The 26,601-nt window shown below is 41.6% G+C and overlaps 1 protein-coding gene across 1 annotated transcript in view; it reads right to left on the bottom strand.

The window, feature by feature from the left end:
* Positions 1–26,283, bottom strand: part of LOC134573693 (protein Niban 2-like) — an 85,007-nt gene extending 58,724 nt beyond the window's left edge. The window contains exons 1-3 of the mRNA XM_063433475.1: positions 26,161–26,283; positions 7,898–8,051; positions 6,652–6,735 (exon numbers count right to left, since the gene is read on the bottom strand). Of these exons, the coding sequence (XP_063289545.1) occupies positions 6,652–6,735; positions 7,898–8,051; positions 26,161–26,283 (361 nt within the window). The remainder of the gene's footprint in view (positions 1–6,651; positions 6,736–7,897; positions 8,052–26,160) is intronic.
* Between the last annotated feature and the right edge of the window lie 318 nt (positions 26,284–26,601).

Here is a 26,601-nt window from a genome sequence, read left to right as displayed (position 1 = left end):
CATCACCACAAAACAAGACTCGTGCAATGTGGACTCAGATAGATCCCTTTTGTACGTGTCCTAATCAAGACAGCATACACGGTGATGTGACTCCTGTATACAGTGTCGTGAGCCTGTAGCAACAAACGCTTTTCCGTTGCTTTCATTAGAATACTATACCGCCCAACACGGCAATAGCCACCTGTCGGAAAATTATTTTAGGTGGTGCCGCTATAAAAGGCTGAATTCTGGGTAATTTTAGGTGGCAAAAATTATTACAACAGTTAAAATATATATTCGATACATTTTAATTGCTATGGGACTTTTTATACATTCAGCACTCCAAAAATTCGGAGCTCTTTTTAGAGAGAGATATATAGAAAGATCTGTTTAAACCTTCAGACTGACACTTGGGAGGTTTGATCATATGTGAACCTAAGGCAGTGAAAACCCCCCTTCATGCCAGCGTAGGTGAGACACTCATTTCTCTATTTCAACATTCCCTATAATGTTTCCTATATTCCCAGATAAAGGATCCATTAAGTGGCTCAGTTGCATCATGTACCTGCAGCCCATAACTGCTTCATACAAACCTCAATGTGCTCACACATGCAGCTACTGCGTGCAACAGAGCTGTCATTGTGACAAACCCAGAGGGCAGGACCCAATATGTCACCTCCTTCAAATATCTGAAGAACTCACAAAACAAACACAACCAGTTTACACAAAATACAAGAAACAGAATGAATCCTTTCATCTGCAGTGATCAGTCACTAGATAGGCACAAAGAACCACCTCAATTACGGTACCTGTGAGCAAAGTTTTCTTTTGCAATTGTATTTCTGGGAAGGCCACAAAAACATTACCTATTCAAAAAAACAACAACAACAAGACGTATTTAAAAATATCTTACCACGATACAGTATATTTTTTATATATAACTCAGGTTTTCCATTACTCAAGGACATGCATCCACAAAAATCTTTTTATTCAAATTACAAAAACTTTACAAAATTAAATAGAATAAGGCAGTCTATATTCGTTTACATTTCTGTAGGTGGATTTTATCCCATCAAGACATCCGACCTCCAAAGTTCCAGACGAGGAAACATAGAAAACGGAGCAGAAGACTAAAACACTCGATAACGAACGTGTGCACATACATACTTGTACACGCACCACCTGCAAGAAAATTCCACCGGAGTAGGTTTGAAGGTGGATTTAAAACTGTTTCCAAGTCTACATGCTGATCACTCAACAACACAATGTATCCCTCAGGCATTTCTGGATCAGCAAGACTTTCTCTCAGACTATCCCAGTTGTGCAGGAGTGCACATGCATGTCGGCACATGCCCACTGTATCCCGTATATCCGAAGTGCAGAGGAAACAGGATGTCAGGTTGTGGGAAGGATCTGAGATTTAGACTGAGGAGATTATAATCCTATAAGAGATTATCTAAATAAAATAATCAAATCGAAATAAAGTATGACATTTTCTATCACTTTACATTTTTTAATGCTGCAGTGGTATGCAAAGCATTCGTACAATAAGAGGGCGAAATCCGGTTAAAGAGCTGCCAAAACTGACCAATAGATAACCGCTGGTCTTCATACATTCAAAGTGGTCATTTAGGTGGCACACTGTGTGACAAAATCAGTCTGTAGTTTTCGAAAAATGATTGTGTACGTGGTATACAGTAACTGGAAAACCACCCTATGGTGAACCATTTCTGTTAGAATTTTAGAATATTTTTTTTTTTTTTTTTTTATTAAAATGTTTCCCTTTAAAAGATGCGATTTCACACATAACATCCACTTCGTGCTAGGAGCAGACATTGGTGGAAGTGTCCCATGGCTAAACGTGTAAGTTCTAAAATACAGAGCCAGATGGATTTGTATACAAAAAGAAAAACCAGGACGGAAGTATATAAACCAAAATATACAGATCCAGAACAAGACAGAGATACACACACATAAATTTTTTACAGGGTGACACTACAGACACACCATGGAATGCAAAGATATACCAGACAAGAGATCTTCATAAACAGACATGATGAAGTGTACTTAGCATTACGGGCACAGACTGAATTAAATGGCGATTGCCGCAGTACACAGCATAGTAAAATAATTGTATTTATATTTAATATTACAATGTTTTTGAGCACAACACTATTACGCTAACTATCTTTAGCCCAAATTTGTCATCAATTACTGGTATGTTTACTCATTGTACAGTGTTGCATAACCTGTTGGTGCTTTAGAAATTAAATAACTATAGGTGAAACGTGTACATGTATTGATTAAAACAATTGAGTAATTAGTGGTGAGGTCAGTGTATATAAATATGTAGCAGCTCATGAATCTGTAACTTAGTAGGTAGCTAAACTACATTCAAAAGGTACCATGTCCCTTGTTAATTAGAGGTATGCCTAAAGGGGTTGCCATGATTTCATTTAGGGACACTGAGTAGAAGGCATATTTCAGGGGATATATTGGATGATATAAAGCCTCAAATTCTGTCTTTTTTTTACAGGGGTCCTAGATTTAATATGAGCAGACATTTATGCTTTTTTTGCTCTGGTGTTTGTTTATACACCCAATGCCAAGTCACTTAAGGAACATAATCTTCTTTAATACCTAAAAATTATTAATTTGGAGTTTGCTACAAACCCCATGACTTTCAAATTTCAGTTTTTAGAAAGTTACCTCCCCCTCCCCATCCATACCCTCGGCATTTCCGTCCTCTGCATCCTGCCCTAACCCATGAAAATGTCTGGCTCAACCGCTCCCCCTCCCTCTGAAATCTGTCTGTGACTACGTGGTACATTAAGAAAAGAAGGGAAAAAAAGAAAAAGCAAAAAAAAATATAAAAAAAAATAGTGAACTTTCCACTTCTCCAATCCCCTCACACTGAAAGGCATAAGAAATATGGCATTTAGGATTGGAAAAGTTAGGTTTTCATATACAGAAGCATTAAGTCTGTATTACAGTACTCAAATTGTATTTAAAAGTCTCCAGCAGATTCCAGGGCGCAGTACAAATATGGAAATTTGCCTGTGAGCACAAGAACAGGTTTAATCACTCACGTGAGAATTCAAAGTGGATTTTAAATTTAAGGTACAAATATCAAAAGTGGAAACATTCTCTAAGTCTGCTATGCTTTTCCATTCAGCCATTGATTTTTAAAAAATCACTTTGATTTCACCTTGAATTCTCAGTATAGTAAATAGCCCTCAGAAGTGCCACAAATTCAAAGGGAATTTTACATTTTCAGTCAAAATAGTCCAACTGAAAAACACTTCTTACTTGGGGGAAAAAAAGGTCAACTTCGGTCTAAATTGACTCTGAATTCCTAACAGTTCATACTTTAGCCAATAACCCACTGTGGATAGAATGAGGTTACTAGAGCTTACTATCTAAATCATGACCTCTAAACAGAGCCTCCCCTCAATCCTGCTGACAATCACACCAGTAGCTTAATTATGATAGAAGTTGACATAAATAAGCAAGGGATTATATTCATGATTAGACGGTCACTACTGCAAGGACATAGCAAGGATTACATTTCAATGATTTCTCCGAGATGCACCATGGTTTATTAACTAAACATCGAACTGCAGGGAACTGTAAAACATATTGCAAAATTCAGGCAAACGTAGCCAATCTAGTCAAATTCTCCAACGCACCTATAGTCAGAGTTTGGCTGTCTAAAGGCGCACGCTAAGCATTGTAACCAATACAGTACGCCGTGATGGTTATGGTGCCAAAAGCCCCTAGCACTATCCTATGGTAAGGGATTAACTGTTTTTATAACTGCAGAAACGGTCACGCAATTAATTATATCCACTTAAAGACAAAATTGATATTGCTTAACCCCTTAAGGACACATGACATGTGTGACATGTCATGATTCCCTTTTATTCCAGAAGTTTGGTCCTTAAGGGGCACTATGTCGCTGTTCCGCTTATTTCTTTAGAAAATGAGTATTTCACAAACAAAAATCTTTATGAAATACTCACGTTGACCGTGTTGGAACTTCACTGGAATTTCAATGCAGTCAAAAGATAAACAAATAAGGGGGACTACTTTGCCTCAGTATTTTTCCTCTGCTTGACTAAAGACAGAATGATAACGGAGAGGAAAAATCCACTGTCTATGGACGATCCCACGGTCTTGATAGATCCTCCATAGACCTCAGTGTTGTAATTGTGTGCATTGTGTGGGTCCTGGAATGCCAACGCACCAGAGCTAAAGAGGACGGGCAGTAGGAGCATGGTAGCAGCAGAGAGGGAAAGGTTCAGGTAAGTATAACTCACCTTTCACCTGAAACCCTCAAATACCGGACACCCAGTGGCAAAGTCACCCCAGACGGTGACAGAGCTGCTATAGAGCAACACTCCACGCACCATAACCAGTGCAGTCCACTGTTGCCTCCCAAAGTAAGTAGTAAAACAGTTTTAAAATGATTTGACGACTTACATGAGCTCCACTAGGCACCCAGCACCGCGTCCTCTGTAGCCAGAAGCTTTTTAACAGAGCTAAGCCCGCAGATGCATGGAGGCACTCACTGGCTGATAGTACTCAGTTGATGAACCAACCATGCTCAATGGAGCATCTCAGAAGATCTCTGTTTGAGATTCAACTCAGAGAGGTATCGAAGGGTGCTCGGAAGACCCTACATACATTGTGAAACTGTTCTTAAATATTTTGACTACTAACAGTGAGAGGGCACCAGAACACTTGGGGGGGGGGGGGGGGGACACACTATAGCGGGCTACGGTGGTTATGGTGCTTGGAGTGTTCCTTTTAACAGAACGGAACTTCCACTTTAGTGATATCCTACACAACCAGTGTGCATCCAAGGGAACCAAGTTAGCCACAAATTGTTGGAAAATGCTTTGACTCCTTATCATGGGACTCCTGGCACCATAAACACTACCGCACACTTTAGCAGTTGTAATCCTTACAGCTCACTACTAGCGGTTTTTAATGTAATTATGAGCATTTGTGAAAGTTGCATAGAGTGCATCTGTAGAGCTTCATTATGCGGATAAAACACATGGCTATTTAATAGAATTACTAGGTCAAATTACAGATATCATTTCTATTTATGGGTTTCTCCAGGGTTCAGACATCCATTCATTCCCTCTCTGAAGGCAAACTGTCTCCAGCATGTGTTGGTGTAAATTTCCTATAACTCTCTGCCAGAATCTCAGGGTAATATAACCCAACAATAAGATAGAAAAATGTCAATTTTAGGCAAAACAACTCAAGCTTAAAAAAAGATTAAATAGTTGAGTTGTAGTATTGTTCTGAGTTATCTAAACCAGTCTCAGATTTGCAATCCCATGTCAATTTACACAGATTTAATACGAGATAAAAGTTACTGACCAAGTCTATTATATTGTTTTAGAAGACTACATCATATCTTAAGTGACATTGTCACAAGATAAATACCTATCCGATTATTTATTTTATTTTTAAAGATAGCATTGTCTTAGTATTATGCAAACTGTCCTATATGACCCCAAAGTGCACTAAATTTACATATTCTAAGTGACCTTAGAAAAATAACTAAAAGCAAGATGGCTGCTCCCAGTAGCATGCTTTTGGTATCAGTTACAAGAGCAATATGCATTAGTGTCAACTAAAACTACATTTTATTTCAAGGCATTTGAGCACATTTTTCTTTCTAATTTGAAAGACGCCACAATTAGTTTAATGTTTGTTTTTCTAAACAGTCTTGCATTCCTTGTAAACCGGTTTATCCTAAAACTTCAGTCTTAACAGCTCTGTAAACTAACATATCAGTACTACCACAATAAAAAAAAAATGATTGTCTATCTAACCCTTGACATGGAGTTAAACCTCAAAACTGAAACTCTAAAATCAAGGCAAAAAGCGCTAATTTGGAAACATTCTCCGATTTAGCTACAGCCAATACTTTATGTAATCCGAAATTAAATACAATACCCATTTTTATTCACTACAATTTAGTGTTTTTTTGTGACTCTTAATGAAATATTTCAGCATATTCGTACAACATTACTTACGTTTCCAAGTGTTTTGTTATTGAGAAGGTTGTACGGTGCTACACAGTATATAGAGCCAGATTCTAAACAATATATTGCCCTTTAATCACCTAACAACACAGAATACAGAACCAGATAGCCCCACCTTAGAAAACATCACACTCTGAAATAATCTCATTAATAAATAAAAAACAAGATATCGATCTCCGCCTTGGCCAGAATTAGTTGAACTTTTGCTGACCAAGCAGGTAAATAATTCATGCTTTGCGTGCTTATAAGGTCGGACATTATTTAGCTATTCAACAAATTGGAAACTGTATCTTAATTGCTAATATCAGGTCCAAAAGTTGGATGATTTTCTATTTTTAATTTTTTTGGCCTAAAATTTGCCATACTACGGTCAATTCCTGACAATTTCCATATTTAGCTAATAACCATGAACGTTTTCAAAGCAGATTCAGTTCTGAGAGAGTCATCTTTAACTAGGGATTGTCTGCAAAGAAGCAAATGATTCTGCAATGGAGAGCTCTCTTGCGTTTGGGTATATGAAATGCCAAACAGGTAATACTTCAGGGAAGACTTGGGGGAAATAGGAATCAAGATTCCATCAGACTGGGAAAGGGTGGTAGGAGCTTACCTGAGATATAATTACGCCGGCCCTCATCCAGGTGAGTAGATATAACATCCCCCATGGCCCAACAATGACAGCGACAGGTCCTGCCTGTATGTGAGACACAGCTGAGATTAAAACAGCCTGCAGTGTTGAGATCAGAGGGTGTGAGAGAAGGAGGGATTAGAAAGGGATTGTGTTAAACAAGGAGGGGTGAAAGAAGAGGGTAGAGCGGGTATAGGAGGAGAGTTGCCATGTAACAGAACTGAGGGAGACGGTATGTAAATGACGGAGATAATAAGACATGTACGGAGACATTGGCAAGAAATGTGGCAGAACAGCAATTAAGAGTGCGGACGACAACAAAATATATAAAGAATCTGCACAAAATAGAGGATAAAATACAGAGTTGGGTGGAAACAAGTAGGAGGAGGGGACACGTGGGGAAAAGGGGCAGCTTGGCATCAGCCTGGTTGGCATAACAAAACAAGAATGTGGCATGAGTCATATGGAGATAGACAGGCATCAGTGAAACACACCCTGTGATTAACCGTTCAGAGCGCGATTAATGTACTGTATAGTGCTCAAAGAGTTAAATGAGTTAGGAAAGGCAGGACTAATAGACCAATGAAGGGGGTGTGTGTGTGTGTGTGTGAGAGAGAAGAATAGGGTTGGCACAGGACCAGAGAGACAGGCTAAGAGCAGTATGTGTCTGACCTCCACACCCAGCCTGTCTCATTCTTTCCTCCTCACAAAATCTCTCCCCCCCCTTTACATTACAGCTGGAAGTAAATCTGTCTGGTTATACTCAATACTGATATATAGAGGCACATCCAGGTTTACACTTAAAAGCCCAATCTGAGTTTTATGACAGACATTATATGAGAGAGAGAGAGAGAGAGAGAGAGAGAGAGAGAGAGAGAGAGAGAGAGAGAGAGAGAGAGAGAGAGAGAGAGAGAGAGAGAGAGAGAGAGAGAGATCTCTCCTAATGGTCAGGGTTAGATAACTGCCCACACATAAATACACATACTGCTTTTCACTCAATCTATGCATCACACATATTTCTATTGTTTACTCTACGATGCCCATATCTCAGACAGGGTCACTAATGTAACAATGGGGTATGGCTTTAAATCCATTGCTATCCATACAGAAGGTATTAAAAAAAATAATTATTTAAAGAGACAGTACCGTCCCTTTACTATACAACCCCACAATTCAAATGTAAAACATATACTGTACAACCCATTTCCCCCCTGTACACATGTATTACCTTGTGCTAGTGGCCTGTCTCTTCCTCTCTCTCGCCCTGAAGCTGTGACACACCCAGCAGTCTCTCCACTTAGCTGTGTGCCCCTCTCTGGTGGCTGACTCGCTCTCTCCCTCGCTCTGTGCCTCCTCCCTCTGCTTGTCACTCCCTCCCAATACTACACCCCACACCCCTCCCTGTTCCTCTCTACAAACACTTTTTTTTTTTTATCATTATTCTCCAAATCTCAAAATTCACCTTGGGGAGCTGCATAAGGTCACCAAATCTTTGAAGTGAGCCAAAAATCAACCTATTTAATAATTTTAATAATTTACCCTTGGTGTGCCAACCTGCCCACAAATAACCCTACAAGTAAGACAATACCCCCAGCACAGTCCAAAAATTGTAAAACATTTACATTAATGTTTATGACAATAATCACTGACAAGCTCTAAGGATTTTATTCACTAAACAATGAGTTCAGTTGTGATAAACTAACTTCTCATTTGCAACACTTAGAAAAAGCCAAAGGTAACCTGAGGAATTCTCCCATCTTTAACCTTTTGATCTTAATTCTGTAATTTCACCATAGTTAACTGGTTAGTAGATCAAGCTCTTAATCCCACCAGGTCATAGGGGGTTTATGTACTAAACAGTGAAATGTGGCAAATTGAACACTGAATTGCAACATTTAAATCCATGTTGTCAAAATGGAACATTTGCTTGAGGTTGGCGAATTTAGCTTTCAAATCACCAAAACAAACCCTCCAGCATCACTCTATATCCAGAATGCTATGGGGTGAATTCACTAAACAGTGAATTGTGATTTTGACATATGAACCAATGTGCAAATTGTATGTCAGAATTCTGCAAAATGACGTCGAAATCACTGCAACTCGCTGTTTAGCGAATATACCCCAATATGAAATGTCTTCACATATCCATTGTAAAATGTCATGTGAAGCTAAATTTGGCACCTGATATCATAATCACATCTAACGCACACATGCTCCCCCTGGCTGTCAATGAGTGCATGAGACATAGCTATAATCTCCAATTCTCCATAGCATATTCTAGTATTGTTGTTACTTTGCATATTTTGGGCAAAGCCTTTAACCAGTTAAACATGTCAGTCAGCATACTGTCACATTAACGCTTGTCATGGTTAGCCCTGGAATAAACGCAGAAGAGGGCAGCGAACAATAACGCAGACAACAGATTGCTTAAAAAAGGAGTGCGTAAGAGAGGTGGCTGACGACAACAGATTGCATTATAAAGACTCACAGCTATGACTTTAAAAAAAACACATTCTCAGCGACTGACTGGTAATATCTCAGTTTGGGAAGTTGGAAACAGAGAATTTCCGGAATGGGGATAGTTTTGGGTTTAGGGATGAAGGAATTTAGTGCATTTCATGACATCACTCTTATTATCATTTTTAAGAATGTTGATTGACATGTCATTGAGTTAAGTGCACACAGCACAGAGAGAGACATCAAAGAGATAAGATTGACAGATTGCAAGCAAAAATAAAAAAAAAGAGAGAGAGAGAGAGTAAAGAAATGATAAACACACCATATAGATTTCAGATAATCCCCTAATCTACAGCTTTACTGCTTGTCTTCAATGGCTGACCAATCTGTTTCACAGACATTGAGAAACTCCCGATCTAATTCAGACGGAATTTTAAGCAAAGGCTTTTTCTTGGTATAATATAAACACAGTCCTGGTATAATCGGGTATAAAAGAGGCATTGTGAGATTATTAAGATGCATTACAAAATCTGGGCCGCAACTATTATTGTGGTTTTATCAGACAATTCACCGACTTTATTACCAAGAACATCACAAGTTTACTCTAAGACACTTTGGCATTCGTAAAGACAATGGACCCGCGCCTTGCCTTACAGCAGCCAACCCGTAATTTAATAGTTACTGTACCTTAATTTTTTTTAGTGATATTAGAAAATACAAATATGTGTAAGTACAGGGAGTGCAGAATTATTAGGCAAGTTGTATTTTTGAGGATTAATTTTATTATTGAACAACAACCATGTTCTCAATGAACCCAAAAAACTCATTAATATCAAAGCTGAATATTTTTGGAAGTAGTTTTTAGTTTGTTTTTAGTTATAGCTATTTTAGGGGGATATCTGTGTGTGCAGGTGACTATTACTGTGCATAATTATTAGGCAACTTAACAAAAAACAAATATATACCCATTTCGATTATCTATTTTTACCAGTGAAACCAATATAACATCTCAACATTCACAAATATACATTTCTGACATTCAAAAACATAACAAAAACAAATCAGTGACCAATATAGCCACCTTTCTTTGCAAGGACACTCAAAAGCCTGCCATCCATGGATTCTGTCAGTGTTTTGATCTGTTCACCATCAACATTGCGTGCAGCAGCAACCACAGCCTCCCAGACACTGTTCAGAGAGGTGTACTGTTTTCCCTCCTTGTAAATCTCACATTTGATGATGGACCACAGGTTCTCAATGGGGCTCAGATCAGGTGAACAAGGAGGCCATGTCATTAGATTTTCTTCTTTTATACCCTTTCTTGCCAGCCACGCTGTGGAGTACTTGGACGTGTGTGATGGAGCATTGTCCTGCATGAAAATCATGTTTTTCTTGAAGGATGCAGACTTCTTCCTGTACCACTGCTTGAAGAAGGTGTCTTCCAGAAACTGGGAGTTGAGCTTGACTCCATCCTCAACCCGAAAAGGCCCCACAAGCTCATCTTTGATGATACCAGCCCAAACCAGTACTCCACCTCCACCTTGCTGGCATCTGAGTCGGACTGGAGCTCTCTGCCCTTTACCAATCCATCCATCTGGCCCATCAAGACTCACTCTCATTTCATCAGTCCATAAAACCTTAGAAAAATCAGTCTTGAGATATTTCTTGGCCCAGTCTTGTGTGTCTTGTTCAGTGGTGGTCGTCTTTCAGCCTTTCTTACCTTGGCCATGTCTCTGAGTATTGCACACCTTGTGCTTTTGGGGACTCCAGTGATGTTGCAGCTCTGAAATATGGCCAAACTGGTGGCAAGTGGCATCTTGACAGCTGCACGCTTGACTTTTCTCAGTTCATGGGCAGTTATTTTGCGCCTTGGTTTCTCCACACGCTTCTTGCGACCCTGTTGACTATTTTGAATGAAACGCTTGATTGTTCGATGATCACGCTTCAGAAGCTTTGCAATTTTAAGAGTGCTGCATCCCTCTGCAAGATATCTCACTATTTTTGACTTTTCTGAGCCTGTCAAGTCCTTCTTTTGACCCATTTTGCCAAAGGAAAGGAAGTTGCCTAATAATTATGCACACCTGATATAGGGTGTTGATGTCATTAGACCACACCCCTTCTCATTACAGAGATGCACATCACCTAATATGCTTAATTGGTAGTAGGCTTTCGAGCCTATACAGCTTGGAGTAAGACAACATGCATAAAGAGGATGATGTGGTCAAAATACTAATTTGCCTAATAATTCTGCACACAGTGTATAACTTAAAAGCAGTAGATTGTCCGAGAGGAGGAATTCGAGATATAGCGCAGACTAAGTGAATGTGGGCATTTCGAAATTAAGTTGTTTTTTTTCACTAAACGCTAAATTGACGTGAATTAAAAAACAGATTGCAAAATGTAATAAATAGAATACACCATAAACAGTTAGACAAAGCTAGTTTGTTTAGACCTATTGAGAAAGACAAAACCATTTTGCAACAAAATATGTTTAGCTTATGCGCGTAACCCCTTAGTGACCAGGCCATTTTTCAATTGTATTACCGTTAAGGACCAGGGCTCTTTTTACATTTCTGCAGTGGTTGTGTTTAGATGTAATTTGCCTCTTACACATTTACTGTACCCATACATATTATATACCATTTTTCTCGCTATTAAATGTTCATTCTAAAGATACCATCATTTTCATCATATCATATAATGTACTAGAATAAAAAAAGTAAAATATGATAAAAAAACAAACAAAAAAAAACACAGCTGGCCATCATGCACCCATGTCCCAGTTGGAACATGTCTGAAGCCGACCAATGTAATTCACCTCAGTCAAACTGTATGTTTTTGAAAAGTACACACCCTAGGGCATTTCACATGGTGGCATTTGAACACTTTACATGCACTAATTCTACCACCAGTCTCTGTCAAACGTTTTTGTGGTGTTATTTTTCACTCACACATTCTACTTTGTGCATAGATTCAAAGCTCCTGTTAGGTGTTACTGCCAAAGGACACCACAATATGTACTTGGCATCATCTCCCGAGTACAGCGATAACACTCATGCATACGTTTGTCGGGTTCACTGGGGGGGTGCAAAGCAAAATGTCTGATATGCGTTTTTCAAATTTTATATATCTTGTTTGCCTATCTTGTTTTGAGGGCCTTATCAGATATCCCAATGTATTTTCTTGCCATGAGCGTGCATATATTTGAAAAGTTTACACCCCACAGTAGTTGAAGAACGTGTGTGGAGGTAACTGTTCAATCCTCAATTTTACACACGCACACCGCTATTTGACTGTGATTTAGGAGAGCCCGCTGTTGGTTATTGCAAGAACACACCCCGGGTTGTTTTCTGCGAGGCCTCCTAAGGACACCCATGCCCCCCCCCATGCATAGGTCTGCCAGGATTTGGGGAAGGTACGGTAACAACTGAATGACTTGCCATTTGAGTTGAAATTGAGAGTATGTCTTCTGATAGGCCTATCTTTAGCTTGGGGCTTAACACATACCCCAGTTTTATATATCGCCACAAAAGGGTACATACTTGAAACGTAGACACCCCGAGGTATTGCATGTATGTGGAGTGCTTTGATGCAACTTTTTTTTAGCCAGAAAAAAGATAAAACAAGTTGAAGAACGTGTGTGGAGGTAACTGTTCAATCCTCAATTTTACACACGCACACCGCTATTTGACTGTGATTTAGGAGAGCCCTCTGTTGGTTATTGCAAGAACACACCCCGGGTTGTTTTCTGCGAGGCCTCCTAAGGACACCCATGCCCCCCCCCCCATGCATAGGTCTGCCAGGATTTGGGGAAGGTACGGTAACAACTGAATGACTTGCCATTTGAGTTGAAATTGAGAGTATGTCTTCTGATAGGCCTATCTTTAGCTTGGGGCTTAACACATACCCCAGTTTTATATATCGCCACAAAAGGGTACATACTTGAAACGTAGACACCCCGAGGTATTGCATGTATGTGGAGTGCTTTGATGCAACTTTTTTTTAGCCAGAAAAAAGATAAAACAAGTTGAAGAACGTGTGTGGAGGTATTTTATATATCGCCACAAAAGGGTACATACTTGAAACGTAGACACCCCGAGGTATTGCATGTATGTGGAGTGCTTTGATGCAACTTTTTTTTAGCCAGAAAAAAGATAAAACAAGTTGAAGAACGTGTGTGGAGGTATTTTATATATCGCCACAAAAGGGTACATACTTGAAACGTAGACACCCCGAGGTATTGCATGTATGTGGAGTGCTTTGATGCAACTTTTTTTTAGCCAGAAAAAAGATAAAACAAGTTGAAGAACGTGTGTGGAGGTAACTGTTCAATCCTCAATTTTACACACGCACACCGCTATTTGACTGTGATTTAGGAGAGCCTGCTGTTGGTTATTGCAAGAACACACCCCGGGTTGTTTTCTGCGAGGCCTCCTAAGGACACCCATGCCCCCCCCATGCATAGGTCTGCCAGGATTTGGGGAAGGTACGGTAACAATTGAATGACTTGCCATTTGAGTTGAAATTGAGAGTATGTCTTCTGATAGGCCTATCTTTAGCTTGGGGCTTTACACATACCCCAGTTTTATATATCGCCACAAAAGGGTACATACTTGAAATGTAGACACCCCGAGGTATTGCATGTATGTGGAGTGCTTTGATGCAACTTTTTTTTAGCCAGAAAAAAGATAAAACAAGTTGAAGAACGTGTGTGGAGGTAACTGTTCAATCCTCAATTTTACACACGCACACCGCTATTTGACTGTGATTTAGGAGAGCCCGCTGTTGGTTATTGCAAGAACACACCCCGGGTTGTTTTCTGCGAGGCCTCCTAAGGACACCCATGCCCCCCCCATGCATAGGTCTGCCAGGATTTGGGGAAGGTACGGTAACAACTGAATGACTTGCCATTTGAGTTGAAATTGAGAGTATGTCTTCTGATAGGCCTATCTTTAGCTTGGGGCTTAACACATACCCCAGTTTTATATATCGCCACAAAAGGGTACATACTTGAAACGTAGACACGCACACCGCTTTTTGACTGTGGAACACACCCCGGGTTTATCACGATTCCGGGAACCTAACACGCTAACAGACACACACACACACACACACAGAAAAGGTGCCGTACCGGACCTTAGAGTGGCCGGGCTAAGCACACACAGAATAGTCAGGGGAACCAGAAAACAGAATAACGAGAAACAAGCCGAGGTCAAAGGGTAGGAGAAAGTCACAAAGTCAGCTTAACAAGCCAGAGAGTACGTAACCACAAATCACAAGTTCAGAATCAATACTATACAGCAAAGACCACAACAGGGCAGGGAGGAACAGGAAAGGTGAGTATAAATACCCTAGGTTAAATTCTGATTGGATAACTTCCAATCAGAATTAACAATCACATGTGGGAGATATCTAAGCCTCCCACTGTGATTGTGGTACTGTTGCTTTAACGCCGGGTCACTCACGTGACCCCGGCGTTTGCATAAATCAACGACCTTTCAGCGTGCAGCGTTATACATGCTGCCGCTGGGAGGCGTGACGGATGCGAGCGGCGGAGAGGAGACGCCGCTCGCCGACAGGTAGGAGGAGGGGAGACCGCGGGCGGCGATGGACTGAGGGTGAGTGCTGCGAGTTGCGAGCAGCCTCCCCTACTAGCCGCCCGCGGACCCCTTACAGGGTTGTTTTCTGCGAGGCCTCCTAAGGACACCCATGCCCCCCATGCACGGGGTAAATGTAACAACCCCCCCCAAAGAAAAAGACACCAAAAAAAAATAACTGAACGGCAAAAAATAAATTAAAAATGGGCCAGCGTGTGGTATCGTTTGAAACAGTCTCCAATGCAGAGTCCAGGCTGCCCAGGGCAATCAGGACAGTAATATACACTGTCTTTTCTCTGCCCCCTCTTAGAACAGACCCTGCATCTTTTTTGGGGACTCTGTTTTGCCGCAGTAGGGGGGATTTTAAAAATAAAATGTGTAGCCCCAACTCTGCTCTCTCCCATCACCGCCCGGGGAGCAGGTGCATCACGGTACAAAATCCCCGAAATGATCTGGAGCTGAAACTGTAAAAATCTCAGTTGCGTCCCGGGGTTTGCTTTTTTGAACAACAAGAAAGCGTTGTGGGTTGCAATCTGCATTAGGTAGATTGCAACCTTTTTGTACCAGGCCCTTGTCTTTCGTATAACTAGGTAGGGCTGCAGCAGCTGATCTGCCAGATCAACCCCACCCATATGACGGTTATAGGCCTTGATGCACACTGGCTTCCTCGTTCTCTCAGCTCTGCCACGTACAGGGACCTCCACAGTCCCCTCAGTGTGGATGGTGGTAAGAAGGTACACATCCTTCTTGTCTCTGTACTTAACTGCCAACAGCTCCTCTTGGCGCAGAGCTGAGGTCTCCCCCCTCCGTAGCCGGGTGCGTGCAAGTTGTCCTGGGAAACCTGTGCTGTTCTTTTTAATTGTGCCGCAAGCTACTGTATCAAAACAGTACAGTAGCTTGAACAAAGGGACACTTGTATAAAAATTGTCAGTATACAAGTGGTACCCTTTGTTCATCAGGGGGAATATCAGGTCCCAGACAATCTTGCCACTGGTTCCCATATGTTCTGGGCAACCTGGAGGGTCAAGGTGGCTATCCTTTCCCTCGTACACCCAGAAGGCCTGAGTATACCCAGTCTCGCTATCACAGAGCTTATACATCTTTACACCATACCTAGAGCGCTTGGAAGGAACATACTGCTTGAATCCCAGCCTTCCCTTATACTTCATCAGGGATTCATCCACGCATATATTCCTTCCAGGTGTATAAGCCTCTGCAAACCTGGCAGCAAAGTGGGTAATCAGGGGGCGGATTTTATACAGCCTGTCAAACTGGGGATGCTCCCTAGGGGGACACAGGCTGTTGTCGCTGAAGTGCATGAAATGCAGAATCATTTCATACCTCTTCCTCGACATACATTGGGAGTAAATGGGGGTAGAGCAGATGGGGCTACTGCTCCAGTAGGAGCGGATGGAGGGCTTCTTTATGATGCCCATCAGCATAGTCAATGCCCAGAATCTTTTAAATTCTGGCACATCGATGGGGGCCCATTGCTGCTTTGCCAAAAAAGAGTCCGTTTTTTTAGCTCGGAATTGATGGGCATATAAATTAGTTTGGGCGACAATGTTCCCCAATACATCATCGCCCAGAAACACCTCCATAAACTGCTGAGGGCTAAATCCTGTGACATCCAAATTAATGCCAGGATTTGCAGTAAAGGATGGGATGTCTGGCCTCTGGTTATGAGGCACTACCCACTCCTCAGCAGTTCTGCCAGCTGGAGCAGCACGTCTCCTTCTGGCAGGGGGACTAGCAGGCACAGATACAACATCACCAGATACATCACTAGCAGTAGACACTGTATCGAGTGATGATGTATCTGAGCACCTGGCAGGGTCAAAATCAGGGTCAGAGTCTGACATAGACGTGTCAGACTCTAGCGCAAGGGTGGCATATGACTGCTCAGCGCGGGTTGTCTTCCGTGACCCGTGTGCCATGATCACAATTGCTTTACTTAGTGACCTGTCACAAAAAAAAAAAAAAAAATAACCCCTGAAAAAATGAACAGACAGCAAAATAAGTGATGCTGTGCAAGAGCCTGTGATCTGTATAGTGATCACTGGCAGGGCAGGGGTTAATCGTTCTGAAAAGAGCTTTTGGGTCTCAAAAAAGATCACAAAAAAATGAACCCCTAAAAAAAAGGCACAAACAGCAGAAAAGATCTGCTGTGCAAGAGCCAGTGATTATAGTGATCACTGGCAAGACAGGGGTTAATGGCTCTGAAAAGAGCCTTTGGGTCTCAAGATTTTACAAATCCCTACCTATAAATACCTAAATCTCTCTAGCTAAACCACAGATCTCTCTCTCTCTCTCTCTCACACACTAAAACACAAGTGAAGAGAGGGAGGCAGATCCACACTAATCAGAGAAATGGGGAACACACTTGGGATGAAATTGCTAATGGGGCAAGCTGTGATTGTATGACTCCAGCCTGCCCCTTATGATGCGGCATGCTAGGGACGCCCCCAGAAGCCCCATGATTCACTGCCTTTCGAAAAAAAAAGGGGGGGGGAGTTAATATTGATCATTTTCTTTATTTTATATTTATTTTTTTATATATATTATTTTATATGCACGGAGTGCCAGGACCCCTCAAGGCACTCATCACATGCAGTACATCACTGCTATACTATCAGAGCTTCCAGAGCTCAAAATAGGTGCAGACGTACCAGGTACGTCCAAGGTCATTATGGACTGTTTTCTGCCAGACGTACCTGATACGTCCGCGGTCGGGAAGGGGTTAAAGGGACACTATAGGCACACAACCACTTCAGCTCATTGTGGTCTGGGTGCAGCATTCTAGGTCCCTTAACTCTGTAATTTTAATTATTTCAGTCTTTGATAAATTGCAACAATTACCTGCCAGGGTTAATTCCACCTCTAGTGGCTGTTGAAACATTTCAGGACACCTATTTTAGTCTTAAATTTGAAATTCACTTTGAATTCCCAACAATTCTACATTAAGTAAATAACCCTATACATTTACTCATTGTTTAACTATTTACTCACTGGGTGTTTTGGTGGAACCAGTTGCTAGACGTTTGGTGGACTTTTAGGGCCAGTCAGGCTGATTCAGATGAGTTACAAATTGGAAATTATCTGCAGACTGCATCAATGTTAAGGCGGTTCAGCATACATCCAAACTCTGGTGTCCCGAGAATGAGAGCAGACACATCCAGAAAGAGGGTGGGTCCACCTGATTAACTGGCATGTCAAAAGTGGGACACCAGGGAAGTAGATTGAGACAGCACACAACAATCGTGACTATCAAAAGGAGAAATGACCAGAGACACCTACCCACTCAACGGACACATTGGCACCCTACAAGACACGCAACACATATAGCTGTAACCCATAACACATTGAACGAGGAAGAGGCAATGATCATATACACAGCCACAATACCATTAATCACACACAACACCACTCACACACCTCTACACCCTACCGTACCTAAAATGAAGATGACAGTTATACCCCAAGCAGAGCAAATGGGCGGGCATGACCGACAAGTCAGAATAGGAGCGCACACTATATGTGGGATGGGCCTCAGGTCCAAAACATGGGTAAACGCATGAGAACAGCCTAGTGAAACGGTGACGGACTACATAACACCTAAGGGAGTGGAATGAGGTCTTGGGGAAGTGTAAAAACGGAGCCCACAGGCTAAAACACTCAGAGAGATAATCTAGCCATATCCACGTACCTCATGAGAACGCATGTCACACAAACGTAATGCTCATGATTTTGCTATGACGGAGACCTGCGTGTCCCATCCAACATGTCTTATTGTTCTATGTGTCTATTGTCAAAACCTTCAATAAAAACCGAATTACAACACTAACGTACCCTTCCTTTCTGTATTGCAACTTTTAAGATGATCCTATTGATGGGGCCTCTGCGTAGGCCAAAAGAAATATGATTAAATGTGCCAGTCGACATTTAAATAAAGAGTTGAAAAAAAAAAAAAAAAAACGAATTACAAAACACAAAAAACAACAATCGTGACTATCCTGCCAACATCGGGACAGTTGGGAGGCCTGGCCTAGTAAATAACAAAGAACAGTAAAGCAAATGCAACGGACAGTAAAATGTCTGTTTAAACTGTAATAAATGTTTCTCAGTTAATCTGTATCAATAAAATACTTGTTCTCACCCAACTACATAAATAGCTATCAATAGGTTATAAATTTGTCTAAACTAAATTCTTGGCAATGCCCTGCCTAATAGCTCAAACTATTTTTCCAAACAGAAAGTGCCCTTCATTTGCCTTTGGGAACTCTGGGAGATATTGAACGTTGAAACTGCTTTAATGTGTCCTGCTGATTTCATGCTACTGAGTCCTAGAACAACCTTCAGGTTTACACAGTTAACTGTGAAATGTTGAGAAATTGCCAATTTTTTACATCTGATAAAGATTCTAACTATAACCCCAAAAAAATTTTTTTTTTCTTAAAGCATAAGGCGTGTGAAGAACAGTTGCTAAATAAAGTAATATAGTTTAATAAACATGTGTTCAACTCAAATACTCTGAGGCTATAGGTTTCTACTAGATGTTTATTAGAATGCCCTGGATGGAAAAAGCAGTATACCACAAAATAGCCCATAATATATGAAGCTTATAAAAAAACAAACTTCTGCTGTCTTCCGTTACCCTTTGACCAAAAGTGACTAATTTGCTAGGATCTCTAAATAAAATAACATAAAGGACAGTCCTCCACGTTTTGTGAATGGCAAAGTTCACAGCCTACTCCGATTGCTCTGAACTTAATGAAAGGAATGGGCTGCAGGAGCAGGTGTTCTTCCAATTAGAAAGGCAGACATATTTTAATGCCCCAGGTAGTGGTGCCATTATTGCCTGGTTGCCAAGATAGATAAATCTGCTCCTGTTTTCTATGATTAACGAAAAGTTCATGTCCATTCTCTTCGGGGCCTTCAGGGCAATTATTGAGCATGGCGGCATAACAGGATCTTCCTCTTTCATGTGCTCCTGCAAAGTCACGTTGTCCGCTAAATTTTCTGTTTCAGTGCAGCCCTGACGCCATTTTCTGTGCTTTTAGTTCTGCTAAGGTAGTCTCATCCACCATGGTGGCCAGGAGGTGGGTTGGAGATTCGGCTATAGATAAGTTGTGTAATATCAGAGTCCACATCTCTATCGAGTGTAGAAATGCAGCTGGTGTACTGTTGCATCACAGCAGAAACCATCTTGACCTACTCTCTCGGCGGCTGGTGTGTTCTTTCTCAGAACTCTGTCCCTCTTTCAGGTACAGGATAGCTGAGGGGGTGGGATACAGGGCGCTTGTTCACCTTCAAGAAACAGGTGTGCAGAGGTGAGTAATGAGATTGGCCACCTCTCCATCTGCAACAGTCTGGTAGGCCTCCAGGAATGCAACTCAAATAATAAGAAATATAAAAAAAAAAATATATATATATATACACATCGCACTCCAGTAAATGCAAAAAAAAATGTATTTAGATTTTGTTCAAAGGAACATCAAAACATCCCTATTCATTCCTATGGAAGGGGAAAGAAGGGCCACCATGTATATATAGCCCATAAATCACCTGATCCTATGCCTATATAGCAAGGTATACAGGAACAGCTATGCGGAAATAAACCTATACATATACAACATATAAATAGCGACAAAAGATAATCCCAGTGGATCCACCTCCTGATATATGTAAGTAGCAATGTATGCACAAACACGTATGGGATAACAGAAGAAAAAAGTTGAGAAAATCAAAAAAATATCAATATTCAGTCCACTGGTTAGAGTGTATATATGTAATCCATGTAGAAGATTGTGGCAAAAAAAGCAGAAGAAAAAAACTGTATAAAGTAAAAAAATAAAAATAAAAAAGCAAAAATTCAGTCAATAGTATATATAGCGGGCAAGGTTGGATCTCACCGCTCTGTAAGATGAACCAGTGCTGATCTAATGAGTGAGTTCATGGAAGATGTCTAATGAGTGAGTCCAGAGACGATGAGTAGGTAAGTGACCACTGGAGACCATGTTGATGTACCTACCGATTCCTTCCAAATGAAGACAGGTTATGTTTTGAGTAACTCCCTACCATGATATCATTAGGGTTTCCAAAGTGCAAAGACTACAGAGCGTGAATAAATTAAGGAAATTAAACCAAAAGTTTACAGAGCCCCATGTAACATGCGTCCATTCAAGACGATATCCAACTCCCTCTCCTTCTTAATTGCTCATTTGAGGACAAAACTATACATTGGCCTTACATTAGACATTAGCTGGTGAATTCATGAAAATGTAAATCTTAGTATACGACCCGGCATGTGTAAAATATTAATAAATACTTGATGTGAAGACATACTATGTAGCAACAGCTTTTAAAGCATGTCATTGGGAGTTTCTGTTCACCTTCCACATACCTCTGCAAACTCATTGCATAACTTTTCGTGAAATTCCTTTTAGCACGAACGTTGCACTGATTGCAATCCACACAAAGTCTCCACTCTGCACACAAACCAGTACAGTCAGGAACGACATGCACATTCAACGCCGCACTTTACACTAACAACCACACATAATTGTGTTAATTGTCTCTCACTACATCATCTCTTTGAAAATCACAGCTGGCATAGGCACCATGAAAATTGCAAACCTGGAACAGGTAAAAAAAAATAGCAACATGGGTAACAATTAATGTATCCGTGTGCTGCACTGTTTAGGCCAGAGGTCAGTCACCTGAGGCATTCCAGCTGTGGTTAGTCTCCAAATCATATTATCATACATCCCAACAATCCAAAGGGGAGAACCGGAACTTGGTGAGCGGGGAAGGGGCTGCCTGTGCTCACACTGGGACACCAGGGAATTAAAGCAGGAAAGGACCTGAAATTGTGACTGTCCAGCTTAAAGCAAGACTGTTGGGGGGGCATGTATTATTCTTGAACACCAATACCAGTGAGCTTTCTCTGAGATTACTATTATGCATCACTTTTCACCAGGATGACTTTGGGATTAACTGATACAAAATGTAAATGACTTCTTAAAGGGACACTATAGTCACCTGAACAACTTTAGCTTAATGAAGCAGTTTTGGTGTATAGCACATGCCCCTGCAGCCTCACTGCTCAATCCTCTGCCATTTAGGAGTTAAATCTCTTTGTTTATGAACCCTAGTCACACCTCCCTGCATGTGACTTTCACAGCCTTCCATAAACACTTCCTGTAAAGAGAGCCCTATTTAGGCTTTCTTTATTGCAAGTTCTGTTTAATTAAGATTTTCTTATCCCCTGCTAAGTTAATAGCTTGCTAGACCCTGCAAGAGCCTCCTGTATGTGATTAAAGTTCAATTTAGAGATTGAGATACAATTATTTAAGGTAAATTACATCTGATTGAAAGTGAAACCAGTTTTTTTTCATGCAGGCTCTGTCAATCATAGCCAGGGGAGTTGTGGCTAGGGCGGCATAAACAAAAACAAAGTGATTTAACTCCTAAATGACAGTGAATTGAGCAGTGAAATTGCAGGGGAATGATCTATACACTCAAACTGCTTTATTTAGCTAAAGTAATTTAGGTGACTATAGTGTTCCTTTAATCACTTTTATATGTACTGTCCCACCTAAGAACAATGTCAAAGAGTAAATGCAATGATATTGATCAGTACCTCTAGTCATTAGCCAATAAATATTGCCTAATTCTGAAGGATTTCACTACAACATAGAGATGAACTAAGGACTTCTGGCCCAAGGTCTTCTTTACGACATGGAGTGGACCCAAGGACAGTGATGTCAAATTCCAGAGCTCAAGGATCATGTACACACACAAATATCAGTACAGCACAGAGGGGTTATAAATGAGAAATATTGTTCAAAAACATATGAGCAGGGTTATTCTCAATTACAGAGTATAGCTGAGTTGGAGATTTATATTATATACATTAGTTTAGCCTAGGGTTCTCAATTTGGTTTACAATTCACAATCATTGTCTGTTTATTCATTAAACCCCAAATTGAAAATTGTATTGCAACTAACTCAGCTGAGATTATAGCTGGAATTTCTTTACAAATCCGCATTTTTTTCCCCCTAAATGTTGGCGTTTATTCACCTACAATGTAGTGTTTATTAAATAAAGGCCTTTGGTTCTTTGTTAAACTTTGAATTGCCACGAATTCTGTAACTGCAAATTTTTTATTTATTTTTTAAATTCTTTATTTTTGTCATGCACAGATAAGACAAATGACATTTTCGCTAGCAATGCCACAACAGCTAATGCCAGATTTTACATAGTTGTAGAAAAACAGTTGTATGGCATGGAGAAATAGTGCATTTTTTTTTTTTTTTTTGTAATTGAAGAAGAGTGAATAGTAGTATAGTGTAAGCCATAGTGTGTGTGTCTGTATAAGCCTATCCGCTGAGTAGGTAGATAATAGTGTCTTAGACACTTGTGAATCGTGTAGAGGTTAGTAGTAAAACAAGCTTATTTTGGTCACTCAGCATGGTAATATTGCAATACAAAACAGTGTGTGGGCCGTCGCCCGTAAAGTTCGCATGCGTTAAGATGTATGTAGGTAATGGCTGGGACTCAGTCCAGGGCCGGTGCTAGGATTTTTAGTTACACAGGCGAAGATGCATTTTTGCGCCCCCAACCCTCATTAAAAAAAAAAAAAATGCATCTTCACCTGTGTGTCTTTCCTCCCAAGCCACAGGCACACAGGCATCATTTTTCAGTCACACAGTCAAAGTCATACAGGTACACTGTCATACAAAGACAGAAATAATCATACAGAGACATACAGACACATACAGTCAGAGACATACAAGCAGAGATATACATGCATACAGAGACATGCAGGCATATAAAGACATACATGCATACAGAGGCATACCGTCATACAGACACATACATACAGACAGGCATACAGAAACATACATACAAAGACATTCAGGCACATACATACAGACATACAGGCATAAAGAAACATACATACAGAGACATACAGGCATGCAGACACATACATACATACATACAGGCATACAAAGACATACACACATACAGATACATGCATGCATACAGAGACATAACGTCATACAGACACATACATACATACAGAGGCATACCGTCATACAGACACATACATACATACAGAAACATGCATACAAAGACATACAGGCATACAGAGACACACAGACACACACATACGTACATACAGAGACATAAAGGCATACAGTTACATACAGGCATACAGAGACATATATACAGACATTCAGAGACAAACATACATCCAGTTACATACATGCATACAGAGACATACAGAAACATACGTACAAGACATACAGACACATACATACAGAGGCATACCGTCATACAGATGCATACATACAGACAGGCATACAGAAAAATACATACTCACACACACACACAAACTCACAGACACATACTCGAACACACACACACTCCCAGACACACATACTCACATGCACACACACACTGACAGACACACACACACACACACACACACACTCACTCACACACTCACAGACACACACACACATACTCACACACAAACTCACAGACACACAAACTCACAGACACACACATACTCACACACAAACTCACAGACACACAAACTCACAGACACTCACAGTAATACATTATTATTATTATATTATTAAATAATGTAAATTAAATTTAAATTTCCCACCCAGCCTCCCTACCTGGAGAGCTGGCGTGGGTCTCTCATTGGTGGTCCAGTGGGGCTGCTGGGAGGCGTCCGGCTGAACTGGATTACGAGGTGGCGAGGGAGGTCTGATCTCTCTGACCGGCTCCCTCGCAGGCTGTTTTCTGATGCCGCGGGAGCCGGAACATGACGTCATATTCCGGCTCCCGCGGCATCAGCAAAAGGCGCACGAGGGAGCCGGTCAGAGAGATCAGACCTCCCTCGCCACCTCGTAATCCAGTTCAGCCGGACGCCGCGCTGGGGATCCAGGAGGTGACCTGGCAGGAGGGAGCACTTCCCTCCTGCCGGTCACTGGAATTTTGCGCCCCCAGAGCCGGTGCGCCCTAAGGCGGCCGCCTGTGCGCCTTATGGACGCGCCGGCCCTGACTCAGTCCCATGCTGAGTGGGTGTTGGATTATTTAAAGCATGTCAGTCAACATATTAATATAACAAAAATAAGTCCCCCTGGGTACATGAGTGGTATATAGCCATAAAAATAACAATAACATAATGTCTCTCATAGACTTGAGTACGCCAGGGGGGAGAAAAGCCCCCTCTGGGGATTTGTAGTCTTGAGTTAACATATTGGCTAGCATAAAAAAGGGAGATGGGGGGGGGGATCAGAGCTAGAGTTAGAATGAGTCTCCCTGAACTGCATCCGCGTTATATGCTTGCGCGTTGCCTAAGACTGCTTGAGTAAAAAACAAAACAAAAAAAAACTGTGAACAAGGTGAAACAGCGGCCTACTCTAGCATGTCTGGATTCTTAAGATGCTAGGGATTTTAATCTCAGGTGCGGCATGTCAGAATGTACACCATCAAGCAAAAAGGGGAACAATAAAACACAATTGTAACTTGGTAAATATAGTCACTGATTTTAGTGGCGGAATCCGTGGCATCCTTGAGGGTGTCAAGTAGTCAGCTTGGTGCGGTGAGTTCAGGTTGTGTTGCCTGCTGGTGTGGCACGTTGAGACGACCTGGGTATGAATTCCTTTGCTGAGGCGGGATCTAGCCTGGCTGAGGTGGTCCTGGGCTCTGTTCGCGGAGCCGTCAGGCCCAGCTGGCCCAGATGAGTGTCTAGTTCCTGTGGGCTTCGTGCCCGGTAGGCCGTCCCTTGGAAGGTGAAGGTAATGAGTCTCGGTGTTCCCCAGCGGTACTGGATGTTGTTGGATCTCAGGTGTTGTAGGCTTGGTTGAAGCGATTTGCGCCAGTCTAGTGTACTTCTCGTTGGGTCATGAAACAGCAGCAATTGAGAGTCCTCGAATGACAGAGGGGTCTTCCCTCGGGTCGCTGCTAGGACAGCGGTCTTATCTTGGTGGCTTTGGAATTTTACAATAATGTCAGCCGTGGCGGTTGGGGGTGCGTTCGCCGATCTGGGCAGGCGGAACAGTCCATCTAGTTTTACGTTTTTTGCCTGTTTGGGTTGCAGTAGTGTTGCTATTAGGCGCCTCACATAGTGTGGGAGGTCAGCTAGGCCTATGTCATCTGGTACCCCTCTAACCTTTAAATTGTTCCTCCTTCTGTGGTCCTCCATGGCCTCCACCTTCTCTGCTGTGCCAAGGTGTTGTTTGTGGAGGTCTGATATTTTTTGTTCCAGGTTATTCAGGCGTGTGTCTTGGGACTTAGCTTTAGATGGGTGAGCCTCGTGGTGGTCCCCTCAATGGCCTCTTTAAAGTTTGCTCGGTCGGAAGCTAAGTTCTGCCTGAGTTCCGTGAACATTTTTGTCAGCAAGGCTGCAGTCACCGGTTCTCCTGTTGGAGGGGCTTTGATCTTGTGCCCTGTGGGCTGAGTTACCAATGCGCCTTCTTCCAGATCTGGGTAGAAGTCTCCTGAGGAGTCGGAGTACCCATCTTCCCCCAGCGCCATTTTCTCCCATGCGGCCTTCTGTGAGTTTCGCAAGAGTTTGCCGATATCGCGGCTAAGAGGGGTTTTGTCCGGCCTCGTTTTTTTATTTTTCTTGCCCATTATCTTCTCCTCGACCGTTGGGTGAGGTTTGGGAGAGGTAGGTGCCCAATTTCCGCCGAAAAATCAGGTATTTGGCTCAGTGTAGCACGGAGCTTTTCACTGTGCGTCCGCGCTTGTCGGCAGCTAGCTCCGCCCCCTCTAACTGCAAATTTAAGTAAAAAATAGTTGAAGTTGAATCAGAAATTTATATTTACAGTTAGGCTATTTTAGCCTACATGT

The sequence above is a fragment of the Pelobates fuscus genome, chromosome 9 (assembly GCF_036172605.1).
Source record: "Pelobates fuscus isolate aPelFus1 chromosome 9, aPelFus1.pri, whole genome shotgun sequence".
Classification (NCBI taxonomy): Eukaryota; Metazoa; Chordata; class Amphibia; order Anura; family Pelobatidae; genus Pelobates; species Pelobates fuscus.
Note: the sequence above shows the minus strand (reverse complement) of the source record. Positions and strands in the feature narration are given on the sequence as shown.